At 39.2% G+C, this 15478-nt stretch overlaps 1 protein-coding gene across 2 annotated transcripts in view; it reads right to left on the reverse strand.

The window, feature by feature from the left end:
• Nucleotides 1-15478, reverse strand: part of ADAM32 (ADAM metallopeptidase domain 32) — a 131499-nt gene that overhangs the window by 86326 nt on the left and 29695 nt on the right. For both annotated transcript variants that reach the window (XM_036932172.2, XM_057505182.1), the window contains exon 9: nucleotides 4245-4381. In XM_036932172.2, the coding sequence (XP_036788067.2) occupies nucleotides 4245-4381 (137 nt within the window). The remainder of the gene's footprint in view (nucleotides 1-4244; nucleotides 4382-15478) is intronic.

Below are 15478 nucleotides of genomic sequence, written 5' to 3' on the forward strand. Positions count from 1 at the left end.
AGACCACAAAGGCATAAAACTAGAAATAAATAGTACAAAGAAAGCAAAAAGGCTCACAAACACATGGAGGCTTAACAACATGCTCCTAAATAATCAATGGATCAATGACCAAATTAAGATGGAGATCCAGAAATATATGGAAACAAATGACAACAACAACACAAGCCCCAACTTCTGTGGTACACAGCAAAAGCACTTTTAACAGGAAAGTATATAGCAATCCAGGCATATTTAAAGAAGGAAGAACAATCCCAAATGAATAGTCTAATGTCACAATTATCAAAACTGGAAAAAGAAGAACAAATGAGGCCTAAGGTCAGCAGACAGAGGGACATAATAAAGATCAGAGAAGAAATAAATAAAATTGAGAAGAATAAAACAATAGCAAAAATCAATGAAACCAAGAGCTGGTTCTTTGAGAAAATAAACAAAATAGATAAGCCTCTAGCCAGACTTATTAAGAGAAGAAGAGAGTCAACACACATCAACAGAATCAGAAACGAGAAAGGAAAAATCACGACGGACCCCACAGAAATACAAAGAATTATTAGAGAATACTATGAAAACCTATATGCTAACAAGCTGGAAAACCTAGGAGAAATGGACAACTTCCTAGAAAAATACAACCTTCCAAGACTGACCCAGAAAGAAACAGAAAATCTAAACAGACCAATTACCAGCAACAGAATGGAATTGGTAATCAAAAAACTAACCAAGAACAAAACCCCTGGACCAGATGGATTTACCTCGGAATTTTATCAGACATACAGAGAAGACATAATACCCATTCTCCTTAAAGTTTTCCGAAAAAGAGAAGAGGAGGGAAAACTCCCAAACTCATTCTATGAAGCCAACATCACTGTAATACCAAAACCAGGCAAAGACCCCACCAAAAAAGAAAACTATAGACCAATATCCCTGATGAACGTAGATGCAAAAATACTCAACAAAATATTAGCAAACCGAATTCAAAAATACATCAAAAGGATCATACACCATGACCAAGTGGGATTCATCCAAGGGATGCAAGGATGGATTCGAAAATCCATCAACATCATCCACCACATCAATAAAAAGGATAAAAACCACATGATCATCTCCATAGATGCTGAAAAAGCATTTGACAAAATTCAACATCCATTCATGATAAACTCTCAACAAAATGGGCATAGAGGGCAAGTACCTCAACATAATAAAGGCCATATACGAAAAACCCACAGCTAACATCATACTGAACAGCGAGAGACTGAAAGCTTTTCCTCTGAGATGGGGAACAAGACAGGGATGACCAGTCTCCCCACTGTTATTCTACATAGTACTGGAGGTCCTAGCCATGGCAATTAGACAAAACAAAGAAATACAAGGAATCCAGATTGGTAAAGAAGTCAAACTGTCACTATTTGCAGATGACACGATATTGTACATAAAAAACCCTAAAGACTCCACTCCAAAACTACTAGAAATAATATCGGAATTCAGCAAAGTTGCTGGATACAAAATTACACACAGAAATCTGTGGCTTTCCTATACACTAACAATGAACTAATAGAAAGAGAAACCAGGAAAACAATTCCATTCACAATAGCATCAAAAAGAATAAAATACCTACGAATAAATCTAACCAAGGAAGTGAAAGACCTATACCCTGAAAACTACAAGACACTCTTAAGAGAAATTAAAGAGGTCACTAACAAATGGAAACTCATCCCATGCTCCTGGGTAGGAAGAATTAATATTGTCAAAATGGCCATCCTTCCCAAAGCAATATACAGATTCAATGCAATCCCTATCAAATTACCAATAGCATTCTTCAATGAACTGGAAAAAATAGTTCAAAAATTCATATGGAACCACCGAAGACCCCGAATAGCCAAAGCAATACTAAGAAGGAAGAATAAAGTGGGGGTGATCTCACTCCCCAACTTCAAGCTCTACTACAAAGCGACAGTAATCAAGACAATTTAGTACTGGCACAAGAACAGAGTCACAGACCAGTGGAACAAAATAGAGACTCCAGACATTAACCCAAACATATATGGCCAGTTAATATATGATAAAGGAGCCATGGACATACAATGGGGAAATGACAGTCTTTTCAACAGATGGTGCTAGCAAAACTGGACAGCTACATGTAAGAGAATGAAACTAGATCACTGTCTAACCCCATACACAAAAGTAAATTCAAAATGGATTAAATACCTGAATGTAAGTCATGAAACCATAAAACTCTTAGAAAAAAACATAGGCAAAAGTCTCTTGGACATAAACATGAGTGACTTCTTCCTGAACGTATCTCCCCGGGCAAGGGAAACAAAAACAAAAATGAACAAGTGGGACTATATCAAGCTGAAAAGCTTCTGTACAGCAAAGGACACCATCAATAGAACAAAAAGGTATCCTACAGTATGGGAAAATATATTCATAAATGACAGATCCGATAAAGGGTTGACATCCAAAAAATATAAAGAGCTCACACACCTCAACAAACAAAAGGCAAATAATCCAATTAAAAAATGGGAAGAGGACCTGAATAGACAGTTCTCTAAAGAAGAAATTCAGATGGCCAACAGACACATGAAAAGATGCTTCACATAGCTTGTCATCACAGAAATGCAAATTAAAACCACAATGAGATATCACCTCACACCAGTAAGAATGCCATCATCAAAAAGACAAACAACAACAAATGTTGGCGAGGTTGTGGAGAAAGGGGAACCCTCCTACACTGCTGGTTGGAATGTAAATTAGTTCAACCATTGTGGAAAGCAGTATGGAGGTTCCTCAAAATGCTCAAAATAGACATACCATTTGACCCAGGAATTCCACTTCTAGGAATTTACCCTAAGAATGCAGCACTCCAGTTTGAAAAAGACAGATGCACCCCTATGTTTATTGCTGCACTATTTACAATAGCCAAGATATGGAAGCAACCTAAATGTCCATCAGTAGATGAATGGATAAAGAAGATGTGGTACATATACACAATGGAATATTACTCAGCCATAAGAAAAAAACAGATCCTACCATTTGCAACATGGATGGACTAGAGGGTATTATGCTCAGTGAAATAAGCCAGGCAGAGAAAGACAAGTACCAAATGATTTCAATCATACATGGAGTATAAGAACAAAGGAAAACTGAAGGAACAAAACAGTAGCAGAATCACAGAACTCAAGAATGGACTAACAGTTACCAAAGGGAAAGGGACTGGGGAGGATGGGTGGGAAGGGAGGGAAAAGGGCAGGGAAAAAGAAAGAGGGCATTACGATTAGCATGTATAGTGTGGTGGGGGGACGGGGAGGGCTGTGCAACACAGAGAAGACAAGTAGTGATTTTACAGCATCTTACTACGCTGATGGACACTGACTGTGAAGGGGTATGTGTGGTGGACTTGGTGAAGGGGGAAGCCTAGTAAACATAATGTTCTTCATGTAATTGTACATTAATGATACCAAAATAAAAAAAAATAAAAAAATAAGAAAATACAAAAAGTTAATCCTTAGGTGGTGCTTAGGGTAATACAAAAAGAGAATGTTTTAAAAAATTAATGCCTTAGTTTTACTTTTGACTTTTGACTGTTCTTCGGTTATGAATAAGTCATACTTAGCAGAAACCCTTTTTACAAATTAAATTTAAAGAAAGCTTTAGAATAGTAATAACACTGCTGTAGCCTTTCTTGGTATGCTATTTGGGTACACTGGCAAATTAAGAAATCACTGTAACTAATCTATCACATACTTGGGGATTTTACAGCTTAGAAAACACTTCCCCTTTCCCATTCTCTTCTCACATAACTGTGAAGTGAGAATAGGCATAATCATTCCCATTTTTAAGATGAGAAAAATAAATCTAAGCAATGTCAAGTAATTTGTCAAAAGTCAGACAAATCACCAACTAGGACTTCATATTCTTTGGATGATAGTTTTTCTACAGCATTAAATTACTGTAACGTCAAAACTAAAAATTCTGTCTAAAAAACAAAGGCCACTTGTTTTGGCCTGCTGACACATTTTTAAAGATGCTTACAGAGTGATTTTATAAAGTACACAGCTGAAGGAGATGTAACCTAAAGAACGGGTTTGTTATCTGTGACTGTTCTTAATTACACATCCCTGCATACCCCTTTTATGCTTAAATTTTCATGTTTATATTTTCTAATAGTCCATTTATAGCTAAATTTTTATACTTCAAATATTTAAAACAAAATAAATACAAATAATAAGTCTTATATTTAAAAAGCTTACATAGCCTCTGGATTCATGATACAGATGGCTCCTGAGCATTCACATCTCTTTGGGTCATCATATGATATTCCCAGGCTGTGTCCCAGCATCTGGGTGACAATGACTGAAAATGCCTCCAGCGTTATCTCCTTGTGATACTACATTAAAAAGAAAATTCAAATGAAAGAGAACTCATTAAGAGTAGTAAACAACAGTACTTTTCTAATTCTGAACATTTTAAAAATTTTATCAAATACTTAAAAATAGGAAATACAGTTCCTTGGATGGTGAGAGGCTAACATTCTTATGAAATGTTTGGATATATAAGCATATTAAATCTATACTAACTTTTACTATGATTTAACCATTGAATACCTAACAATTCTTATGTAGCTACCATAAGAATGCTGTTAACATAACAAGGGCTGTTTTTACATTAGATTTTTGGTTATGCGGACCATGATCTTCAATTTCCTACACCAGCTCTTGGACTCATTTAGGGTAGTCCACATGGTACTTTGCCTCCCATCTCACAAAGTGGCCACATAACAAATTACCCAGTTTAAGTGGCTATCAGCACCCTGTCAGGATTCTCAATGACACAGTAACTGGTATCAGGAGAAACCACAGAAAATAGACTCTCAAGACAGCATTCTTGGATTAGACTGATCACATATTTAACTTCCTCACCAAGGAGAAACAGGACAATGGTAATTCATGATATGCAATGACATTATGATTTCTCAAATCATTACCAAATCTGGCATAGGATAGGTGCAGGTAGAGACCAAGTTGCAAGAAAGATCAAGGCACTCCATTGCTATAACGACCAGCTATAATAAAGATTTTGGAGTCAACTGGTTTCTTATGACAACACTAGAAGATGCACATTCTAAAAAATAGAAAGGAGAATAGGCTATCAGAAAGCCTCTGCAGCAGTAATGCAGTAACTCATCTCCTGTAGTTGTTGCAATGACATGGCTGAGGATGAAGCTCAAGGCCTAATTACAAGGACTGCAGGGTTGCAGCACCAATTAAGGTCTCAAACCTACAAGATTTGGTGTAGAAAGGTTAGAATCAGAAACTTGGGATGGGAACAATCAGAATGAAATGGACAAATATCCCTGAACTTCCCTTACCAGTAGAGGAAGCCTTCTTCTAAACAGTGAGAGAGCCCATAAAATTTTTTTTTTTTGAGAGGGCATCTCTCATATTTATTGATCAAATGGTTGTTAAAAACAATAAAATTCTGTATAGGGGAGTCAATGCTCAATGCACAATCATTAATCCACCCCAAGCCTAATTTTCGTCAGTCTCCAATCTTCTGAGGCATAACAAACAAGTTCTTACATGGAGAACAAATTCTTACATAGTGAATAAGTTCTTACATGGTGAACAGTACAAGGGCAGTCATCACAGAAACCTTCGGTTTTGCTCATGCATTATGAACTATAAACAGTCAGTTCACATATGAATACTCATTTGATTTTTATACTTGATTTATATGTGAATACCACATTTCTCTCTTTATTATTATTATTTTTAATAAAATGCTGAAGTGGTAGGTAGATACAAGATAAAGGTAGAAAACATAGTTTAGTGTTGTAAGAGAGCAAATGTAGATGATCAGCTGTGTGCCTGTAGACTATGTGTTAAACCTAGCTAGACAAGGGCAATAAAACATCCACGTATGCAGAAGATTTCTCTCAGAACAGGGGGGGTGAGTTTCTAAGCCTCACCTCTGTTGATCCCCAATTTCTCACCTGATGGCCCCCCTGCGACTGTGCCTGTCTTAGGTTGTTCCTCCCTTGAGGAATCTTACCCATCTCTGGCTAACCAGTCATCTTCTGGGGCCATACAGGGAAATGTAAAGTTGGTAAGTGAGAGAGAAGCCTTATTGTTTGAAATGGTTAGCTTTTTACTTCTTTGCATATTTATGCCCTGTGGCTTCTATGCCCAGCATTTGTCTTGAGGTATCTTTACCACTTGGAAGAATTAGGATACTCGGTAAATTTGATATGAGGCACGAATTCTACTTAAGGGTTGTAATTAGGAAGGAAGAAGAAAAGCCATAGAAGTAGCAAGCGGAAGAAAACACGGGAAGATTGATTATTTCTTTGACATATCTTCTTGTAGAGTAACTTAAGCATGTATAGGTTTTAAGCTACTACTTAAATTGCGCACACACATTAACATAATAGGAGTATAGTTACATAACCAAAGCGTATCTGTAATTACCAGCCATCTCCAGTGAAAACAAGAAAACCAGTTAGGCACCTTAGGCATTTGTGAAAACTTATCTATGATATGGTGGATATTGTCCAACTGAACTTGAACAGTCTGAGAGAAATCAAATTAAAACAACCCATTCCTGGGGAATGTTCACAACCCTTATGTTCTTTTAACAGTAAATAGTCTGTAGTTGTAAGATTTTGGAGCACTACAATTTGCACTTCTCCTAATTCTTGATTGAGTTCCAACAGTATAGATCCAGTCAAATTTGTTGTTTTACTGTATGCACAGGCCAGCTTAGATATCTCCTTCTTCATTCCCATGGCAAGTCCAGGAACTGGTGGGATGAGTGCATCTACAGCTGTAGCAGTGCGTGGATCTTTGTTGGGGTTTTTTGATGATCATCTTCTGGCATGAGTCTTCCAGAGAGTGCTGATGTTGGAAGTTCTTTTTCATATCGTATCTTAGTTCATTTTCAGGGTAGCCCAATTAGACTTTGATCCTCTGTATAAACACAACCAGACCCTTTGCCTACACTTTTATATGCCCTTTATACCCTTGTGTAGAACTCATTGGAGGTTACCACACAGGAACTGCCCTTTTTTTTTTGGTATCACTAATCTACACTTACATGACGAATATTATGTTTACTAGGCTCTCGACTATACGAGGTCCCCCCTATAAACCCCTTTACAGTCACTGTCCATCAGCATAGCAAAATGTTGTAGAATCACTACTTGCCTTCTCTGTGTTGTACAGCCCTCCCTTTTCTCCTACCCCCCCATGCATGCTAATCTTAATACCCCCCTACTTCTCCCCCCCCTTATCCCTCCCTACCCACCCATCCTCCCCAGTCCCTTTCCCTTTGGTACCTGTTAGTCCATTCTTGAGTTCTGTGATTCTGCTGCTGTTTTGTTCCTTTGTTCCTTCAGTTTTTCCTTTGTTCTTATATTCCACAGATAAGTGAAATCATCTGGTATTTCTCTTTCTCTGCTTGGCTTGTTTCACTGAGCATAATACCCTCCAGCTACATCCATGTTGCTGCAAATGGTTGGATTTGCCCTTTTCTTATGGCTGAGTAGTATTGCATTGTGTATATGTACCACATCTTCTTTATCCATTTATCTATCGTTGGACATTTAGGTTGCTTCCAATTCTTGGCTATTGTAAATAGTGCTGCGATAAACATAGGGGTGCATCTGTCTTTCTCAAACTTGATTGCTGCGTTCTTAGGGTAAATTCCTAGGAGTGGAATTCCAGGGTCAAATGGTAAGTCTGTTTTGAGCATTTTGATGTACCTCCATACTGCTTTCCACAATGGTTGAACTAACTTACATTCCCACCAGCAGTGTAGGAGGGTTCCCCTTTCTCCACAGCCTCGCCAACATTTGTTGTTGTTTGTCTTTTGGATGGCAGCCATCCTTACTGGTGTGAGGTGATACCTCATTGTAGTTTTAATTTGCATTTCTCTGATTTCTCTGATAATTAGCGATGTGGAGCATCTTTTCATGTGTCTGTTGGCCATCAGTATTTCTTTTTTGGAGAACTGTCTGTTCAGTTCCTCTGCCCATTTTTTAATTGGGTTATTTGTTTTTTGTTTGTTGAGGCGTGTGAGCTCTTTATATATTCTGGACGTCAAGCCTTTATCGGATGTGTCATTTTCAAATATATTCTCCCATACTGTAGGGTTCCTTTTTGTTCTACTGATGATGTCTTTTGCTGTACAGAAGCTTTTCAGCTTAATATACTCCCACTTATTCATTTTTGCTGTTGTTTTCCTTGCCCGGGGAGATATGTTCAAGAAGAGGTCACTCATGTTTATGTCTAAGAGGTTTTTGCCTATGTTTTCTTCCAAGAGTTTAATGGTTTCATGACTTACATTCAGGTCTTTGATCCATTCTGAGTTTACTTTTGTATATGGGGTTAGACAATGGTCCAGTTTCATTCTCCTACATGTAGGTGTCCAGTTTTGCCAGCACCATCTGTTGAAGAGACTGTCATTTCGCCATTGTATGTCCATGGCTCCTTTATCAAATATTAATTGACCATATATGTCTGGGTTAATGTCTGGATTCTCTAGTCTGTTCCATTGGTCTGTGGCTCTGTTCTTGTGCCAGTACCAAATTGTCTTGATTACTATGGCTTTATAGAAGAGCTTGAAGTTGGGGAGTGAGATCCCCCCTTCTTTATTCTTCTTTCTCAGGATTGCTTTGGCTATTCGGGGTCTTTGGTGTTTCCATATGAATTTTTGAATTATTTGTTCCAGTTCATTGAAGAATGTTGCTGGTAGTTTCATAGGGATGGCATCAAATCTGTATATTGCTTTGGGTAGGATGGCCATTTTGACTATATTAATTCTTCCTAGCCACGAGCATGGGATGAGTTTCCATCTGTTAGTGTCCCCTTTAATTTCTCTTAAGAGTGACTTGTAGTTTTCAGAGTATAAGTCTTTCACTTCTTTGGTTAGGTTTATTCCTAGGTATTTTATTTTTTTTGATGCAATTGTGAATGGAGTTGTTTTCCTGATTTCTCTTTCTGTTGGTTCATTGTTAGTGTATAGGAAAGCCACAGATTTCTGTGTGTTGATTTTGTATCCTGCAACTTTGCTGTATTCCGATATCAGTTCTAGTAGTTTTGGGGTGGAGTCTTTAGGGTTTTTTATGTACAGTATCATGTCATCTGCAAATAATGACAGTTTAACTTCTTCTTTACCAATCTGGATTCCTTCTATTTCTTTGTTTTGTCTGATTGCTGTGGCTAGGACCTCCAGTACAATGTTAAATAACAGTGGAGAGAGTGGGCATCCCTGTCTAGTTCCCGATCTCAGAGGAAATGCTTTCAGCTTCTCGCTGTTCAATATAATGTTGGCTGTGGGTTTTTCATAGATGGCCTTTATTATGTTGAGGTACTTGCACTCTATTCCCATTTTGCTGAGAGTTTTTATCATGAATTCATGTTGAACTTTGTCAAATGCTTTTTCAGCATCTATGGAGATGATCATGTGGTTTTTGTCTTTCTTTTTGTTGATGTGGTGGATGATGTTGATGGACTTTTGAATGTTGTACCATCCTTGCATCCCTGGGATGAATCCCACTTGGTCATGGTGTATGATCCTTTTGATGTATTTTTGAATTCGGTTTGCTAATATTTTGTTGAGTATTTTTGCATCTACGTTCATCAGGGATATTGGTCTGTAGTTTTCTTTTTTGGTGGGGTCTTTGCCTGGTTTTGGTATTAGGGTGATGTTAGCTTCATAGAATGAGTTTGGGAGTATCCTCTCCTCTTCTATTTTTTGGAAAACTTTAAGGAGAATGGGTAATATGTCTTCCCTGTACGTCTGATAAAATTCTGAGGTAAATCCATCTGGCTCGGGGGTTTTGTTCTTTGGTAGTTTTTTGATTACTGCTTCAATTTCATTGCTGGTAATTGGTCTGTTTAGATTTTCTGTTTCTTTCTGGGTCAATCTTGGAAGGTTGTATTTTTCTAGGAAGTTGTCCATTTCTCCTAGGTTTCCCAGCTTGTTAGCATATAGGTTTTCATAGTATTCTCTGATAATTCTTTGTATTTCTGTGGGGTCCGTCGTGATTTTCCTTTCTCGTTTCTGATACTGTTGATTTGTGTTGACTCTCTTTTCTTCTTAATAAGTCTGGCTAAAGGCTTATCTATTTTGTTCATTTTCTCGAAGAACCAGCTCTTGGTTTCATTGATTTTTGCTATTGTTTTATTCTTCTCAATTTTATTTATTTCTTCTCTGATCTTTATTATGTCCCTCCTTCTGCTGACCTTAGGCCTCATCTGTTCTTCTTTTTCCAATTTTGATAATTGTGACACTAGACCATTCATTTGGGATTGTTCTTCCTTTTTTAAATATGCTTGGATTGCTATATACTTTCCTCTTAAGACTGCTTTTGCTGTGTCCCACAGAAGTTGGGGCTTAGTGTTGTTGTTGTCACTTGTTTCCATATATTGCTGGATCTCCATTTTAATTTGGTCATTGATCCATTGATTACTTAGGAGCGTGTTGTTAAGCCTCCATGTGTTTGTGAGCCTCTTTGCTTTCTTTGTACAGTTTATTTCTGGTTTTATGCCTTTGTGGTCTGAAAAGTTGGTTGGTAGGATTTCAATCTTTTGGAATTTTCTGAGGCTCTTTTTGTGGCCTACTATGTGGTCTATTCTGGAGAATGTTCCATGTGCACTTGAGAAGAACGTGTATCCTGTTGCTTTTGGATGTAGAGTTCCATAGATGTCTATTAGGTCCATCTGCTCTACTGTGTTGTTCAGTGCTTCTGTGTCCTTACTTATTTTCTGCCCGGTGGATCTATCCTTTGGGGTGAGTGGTGTGTTGAAGTTTCCTAGAATGAATGCATTGCAGTCTATTTCCCCCTTTAGTTCTGTTAGTATTTGTTTCACATATGCTGGTGCTCCTGTGTTGGGTGCATATATATTTAGAATGGTTATATCCTCTTGTTGGACTGAGCCCTTTATCATTATGTAGTGTCCTTCTTTATCTCTTGTTACTTTCTTTGTTTTGAAGTCTATTTTGTCTGATATTAGTACTGCAACCCCTGCTTTCTTCTCACTGTTGTTTGCTTGAAATATGTTTTTCCATCCCTTGACTTTTAGTCTGTACATGTCTTTGGGTTTGAGGTGAGTTTCTTGTAAGCAGCATATAGATGGGTCTTACTTTTTTATCCATTCTATTACTCTGTGTCTTTTGATTGGTGCATTCAGCCCATTAACATTTAGGGTGACTATTGAAAGATATGTACTTATTGCCATTGCAGGCTTTAAATTCGTGGTTACCAAAGGTTCAAGGTTAGCCTCTTTAGTATCTTACTGCCTAACTTAGCTCGCTTATTGAGCTGTTATATACACTGTCTGGAGATTCTTTTCTTCTCTCCCTTCTTATTCCTCCTCCTCGATTCTTCATATGTTGGGTGTTTTGTGCTGTGCTCTTTCTAGGAGTGCTCCCATCTAGAGCAGTCCCTGTAAGATGTTCTGTAGAGGTGGTTTGTGGAAAGCAAATTCCCTCAGCTTTTGTTTGTCTGGGAATTGTTTAATCCCACCGTCATATTTGAATGATAGTCGTGCTGGATACAGTATCCTTGGTTCAAGGCCCTTCTGTTTCATTGTATTAAATATATCATGCCATTCTCTTCTGGCCTGTAGGGTTTCTGTCGAGAAGTCTGATGTTAGCCTGATGGGTTTTCCTTTATAGGTGACCTTTTTCTCTCTATCTGCCTTTAACACTCTTTCCTTGTCCTTGATCTTTGCCATTTTAATTATTATGTGTCTTGGTGTTGTCCTCCTTGGATCCTTTCTGTTGGGGGTTCTGTGTATTTCCGTGGTCTGTTTGATTATTTCCTCCCCCAGTTTGGGGAAGTTTTCAGCAATTATTTCTTCTAAGATAGTTTCCATCTCTTTTCCTCTCTCTTCTTCTTCTGGAACCCCTATAATACGGATATTGTTCCTTTTGGATTGGTCACACAGTTCTCTTAATATTGTTTCATTCCTGGAGATCCTTTTGTCTCTCTCTATGTCAGCTTCTATGCATTCCTGTTCTCTGGTTTCAATTCCATCAATGGCCTCTTGCATTCTATCCATTCTGCTTATAAACCCTTCCAGAGTTTGTTTCATTTCTGCTATCTTCTTTCTGGCATCTGTGATCTCCCTCCGGACTTCATCCCATTTCTCTTGCATAATTCTCTGCATCTCTGTCAGCATGTTTATGATTTTTATTTTGAATTCTTTGTCAGGAAGACTGGTTAGGTCTGTCTCCTTCTCTGGTGTTGTCTCTGTGATCTTTGTCTGCCTGTAGCTTTGCCTTTTCATGGTGATAGGAATAGTTTGCAGAGCTGGGACGAGTGACGGCTGGAAGGACTTCCTTTCTTGTTGGTTTGTGGCCCTCCTCTCCTGGGAGAACAGCGACCTCTAGTGGCTTGTGCTGCGCAGCTGCGCGCAGACAGGGCTTCTGCTTCCTGCCCGGCTGCTATGGAGTTTATCTCCACTGTTGCTGTGGGCGTGGCCTGGCTCGGGCAGCTCCTCCAAAGTGGTGGAGTCGCGTTGGAGCAGGAGCTGCTGGGAGGCTATTTATCTCCATAAGGGACCTCCCTGCTCCCTGCAGCCTAGGGGTTAGGGTGCCCAGAGATCCCCGGATTCCCTACCTCTGGATTAAGTGTCCTGCCCTGCCCCTTTAAGACTTCCAAAAAGCACCCGCCAAAACAAAACAACCAAAAAAAAAAAATTTTTTTTAATTAAAAAAAAATATTTTTAATTTTAAAAAAAGGTGGCCGCTCTTTTTTCTTTATTCTCCGGCGCCAGCCTCAGGCATCTGCTCACCGGTCTTGCTGCCCTGTTTCCCTAGTATTGGCATCCCTATCCCTTTAAGACTTCCAAAAAGCGCTCACCAAAACAAAACAGAAAAAAAAAAGTGGTCACTCGCTTTTCTTATGTCCTCCGGCGCCCGGCCTCCAGTGCTCACTCAGTGTTCTTGCTAACCTGTTTTCCTAGTATCCAGGGCCCCCTGCGCACGCACTGTGTCTGCGCTCTGGCCCGGATGGCTGGGGCTGGGTGTTCGACAGTCCTGTGCTCCGTCTCCCTCCCGCTCTGCCTATTCTTCTCCCGCCGGGAGCTGGGGGGAGGGGCGCTCGGCTCCCACCGGGCCGGGGCTTGTATCTTACCCCCTTTATGAGGCACTGTGTTCTCTCAGGTGCGGATGTGGTCTGGATATTGTCCTGTGTCCTCTGGTCTTTATTCTAGGAAGGGTTGTCTTTGTTATATTTTCATAGATATATGTGGTTTTGGGAGGAGATTTCCGCTGCTCTACTCATGCCACCATCTTCTGCCCCTTCTAAATTTTTTTAAAATAACACTTTCAATGGTAATGCCTGGGATGTTTGCCTCGCCACCCCTTATTGCCTCCAAGTCCATATCAAGAACTAAATCATGACAAGAGTGATGTCACAAGATGGAAACTGATGTCATTCCTGACTTCTCTCTCCCCACCAGAATAACTAACAGCAATCCATGGACAAGATACCACTGGAGAATCTAAGGACACTGAGGTAATGCTGAAGTATCCCCTGCACCACAGGGACCAAGACAGACCATTAGAAGGGCAAGGGGAGCAGCTACACACTGACTGCCCTGCTCCTTCCCACAGAGGAGCACAGTGCCATATTGAGAGGTACCCCTGGAGCTTATAGTTTTTAAAAGAGAGCCCAGGGTGGACATCCAGCATCTCCAACATTGTCAGTCACTTAATGGGAGTCCGCAGTCCAGTCTAACCTCATGAGGATTACAGAGGATGCTGTGGGGCTTGCCCACTAGCACATGATTGTGATGGGGGCTGGGGAACTTGCAACAACTGGTACTCAGATCTTGGCAGACCAAGTTCTCACTTGTAGTACCCAAGTAGTACTCCCAACCAGGACTTCTGCTCATCTGCAGAGTCGAGACAGTGGTTCAGTCTGACCAGAGAACTCATGAGGTCACAGAGCCTGATTTGGGTTCTAAAACAAAGAGCGCTGCCAGCCCTGGAGCCTGGTCTATCCCTCACCACCACCCACACAGGGGAGCTGATTCATAACCCTATGCAGTGCTGAGGGTAGATGCTGGCCCCATCTGACTAGAAGCCTGGTCATTATGCCTGGAAGCATGTAGTCCAGCAATGGTCAAGTGGAGAATATGACAGGCACAGTTGATTGTCCATAGAGTAAAACTAGGCACTGCTTGACCAAGGAACTTGGGGTGTAGTCAGCTTCAGTCAAGGTCACAAAGAGCTTTTCTGGGCATGGAGTCAGTTCTTCCCAGGCAGGGAAGCTAATTCACAGCCCACCCATTGCTGAATATAGTTCCCAGCGCTGCCCAACCAGAAAGCCAACCCACTTACTCTGCCTGGGCAGGGGAGCTAACTCAGAGTTCTGTTTACTGCTCAGTGTAGTTCCAGCCCTGCCTGAACAGAAAGCCTGGCCTGTATACCTAGGCCAAGAGAAAATGGGGTGATATATTCAAAATATTGAAAGAAAAAACTGTCAACCAAAAACATCCTTACACTTGGCCAAGCTGTCCTTCAGAAATGAAGGAGCAATCAAGACTTTCCCAAACAAACAAAAGCTGAGAGAGTTCATCATCACTAGACCTGACTTACAAGAAATCCTAAAGGGAGTTCTTAGAGTGGAAATAAAAGGACGTTAATCAATATTATAAAAATATATAAAGATAGTGTAAAACTCACTGGTAATAGTAAATATATAGTCAAAGTCAGATTCTCTAATATGATAAAGGTGGTGCATAATCACTAACAGCTCTAGTTTAAAAGTTAAAAAACAACTTCATTAAAAATAACCATAACTAAAAAGTATGTTATTGGATATACAATATTATAAATGTGTAAAGTATAATATTAATGACATAAAATTTGACAGGTAGGGGAAGCAAATGTGTAAAGTTCATGAATACTATCAAAGTTAAGCTGTTATCAGTTTAAAGTAGGGTGTGATCGTTTTTAGATACTATATGTAGCCCTTTGGTACTTACAAGGGAAAAACTTGTAGTAATTATACAAAAGAATATGAAAATGAAGTCAAAGCATACTGATACCATGACAACAAAACACAAAAAAAGACAGCAGGATAAGAAGGAACAATGGATCTACAAAACAGCAAAACAAGATGGCAACAGTAAATCCTTACCTATCAATAATTATTTTAAACATTAATAGATTAAATTCTTCAATCAAAACAGAATGCCTGAATGGATAAAAAATGAGATTCAATGATATGCTGTCTACAAAAGAATCACTTAGCTGTAAAGACACACACAGATGGAGAGTGAAGGTATGGAAAAAGATACTTCAAGCAAATGGTAATAAGAAAAAAAGACAGGGATGGTTATACTATAAAAAAAGACAAAAGTGACTTTAAGCTAAAAATGGTAGAAGAGAAAAGGTTATTACATAATAATAATAAAGGGTCAATCCTTCTAGAAGATATAATAGTTGTAAATATTTATGCAAACATTAG

The sequence above is a fragment of the Manis pentadactyla genome, chromosome 7 (genome assembly GCF_030020395.1).
Source record: "Manis pentadactyla isolate mManPen7 chromosome 7, mManPen7.hap1, whole genome shotgun sequence".
Classification (NCBI taxonomy): domain Eukaryota; kingdom Metazoa; phylum Chordata; class Mammalia; order Pholidota; family Manidae; genus Manis; species Manis pentadactyla.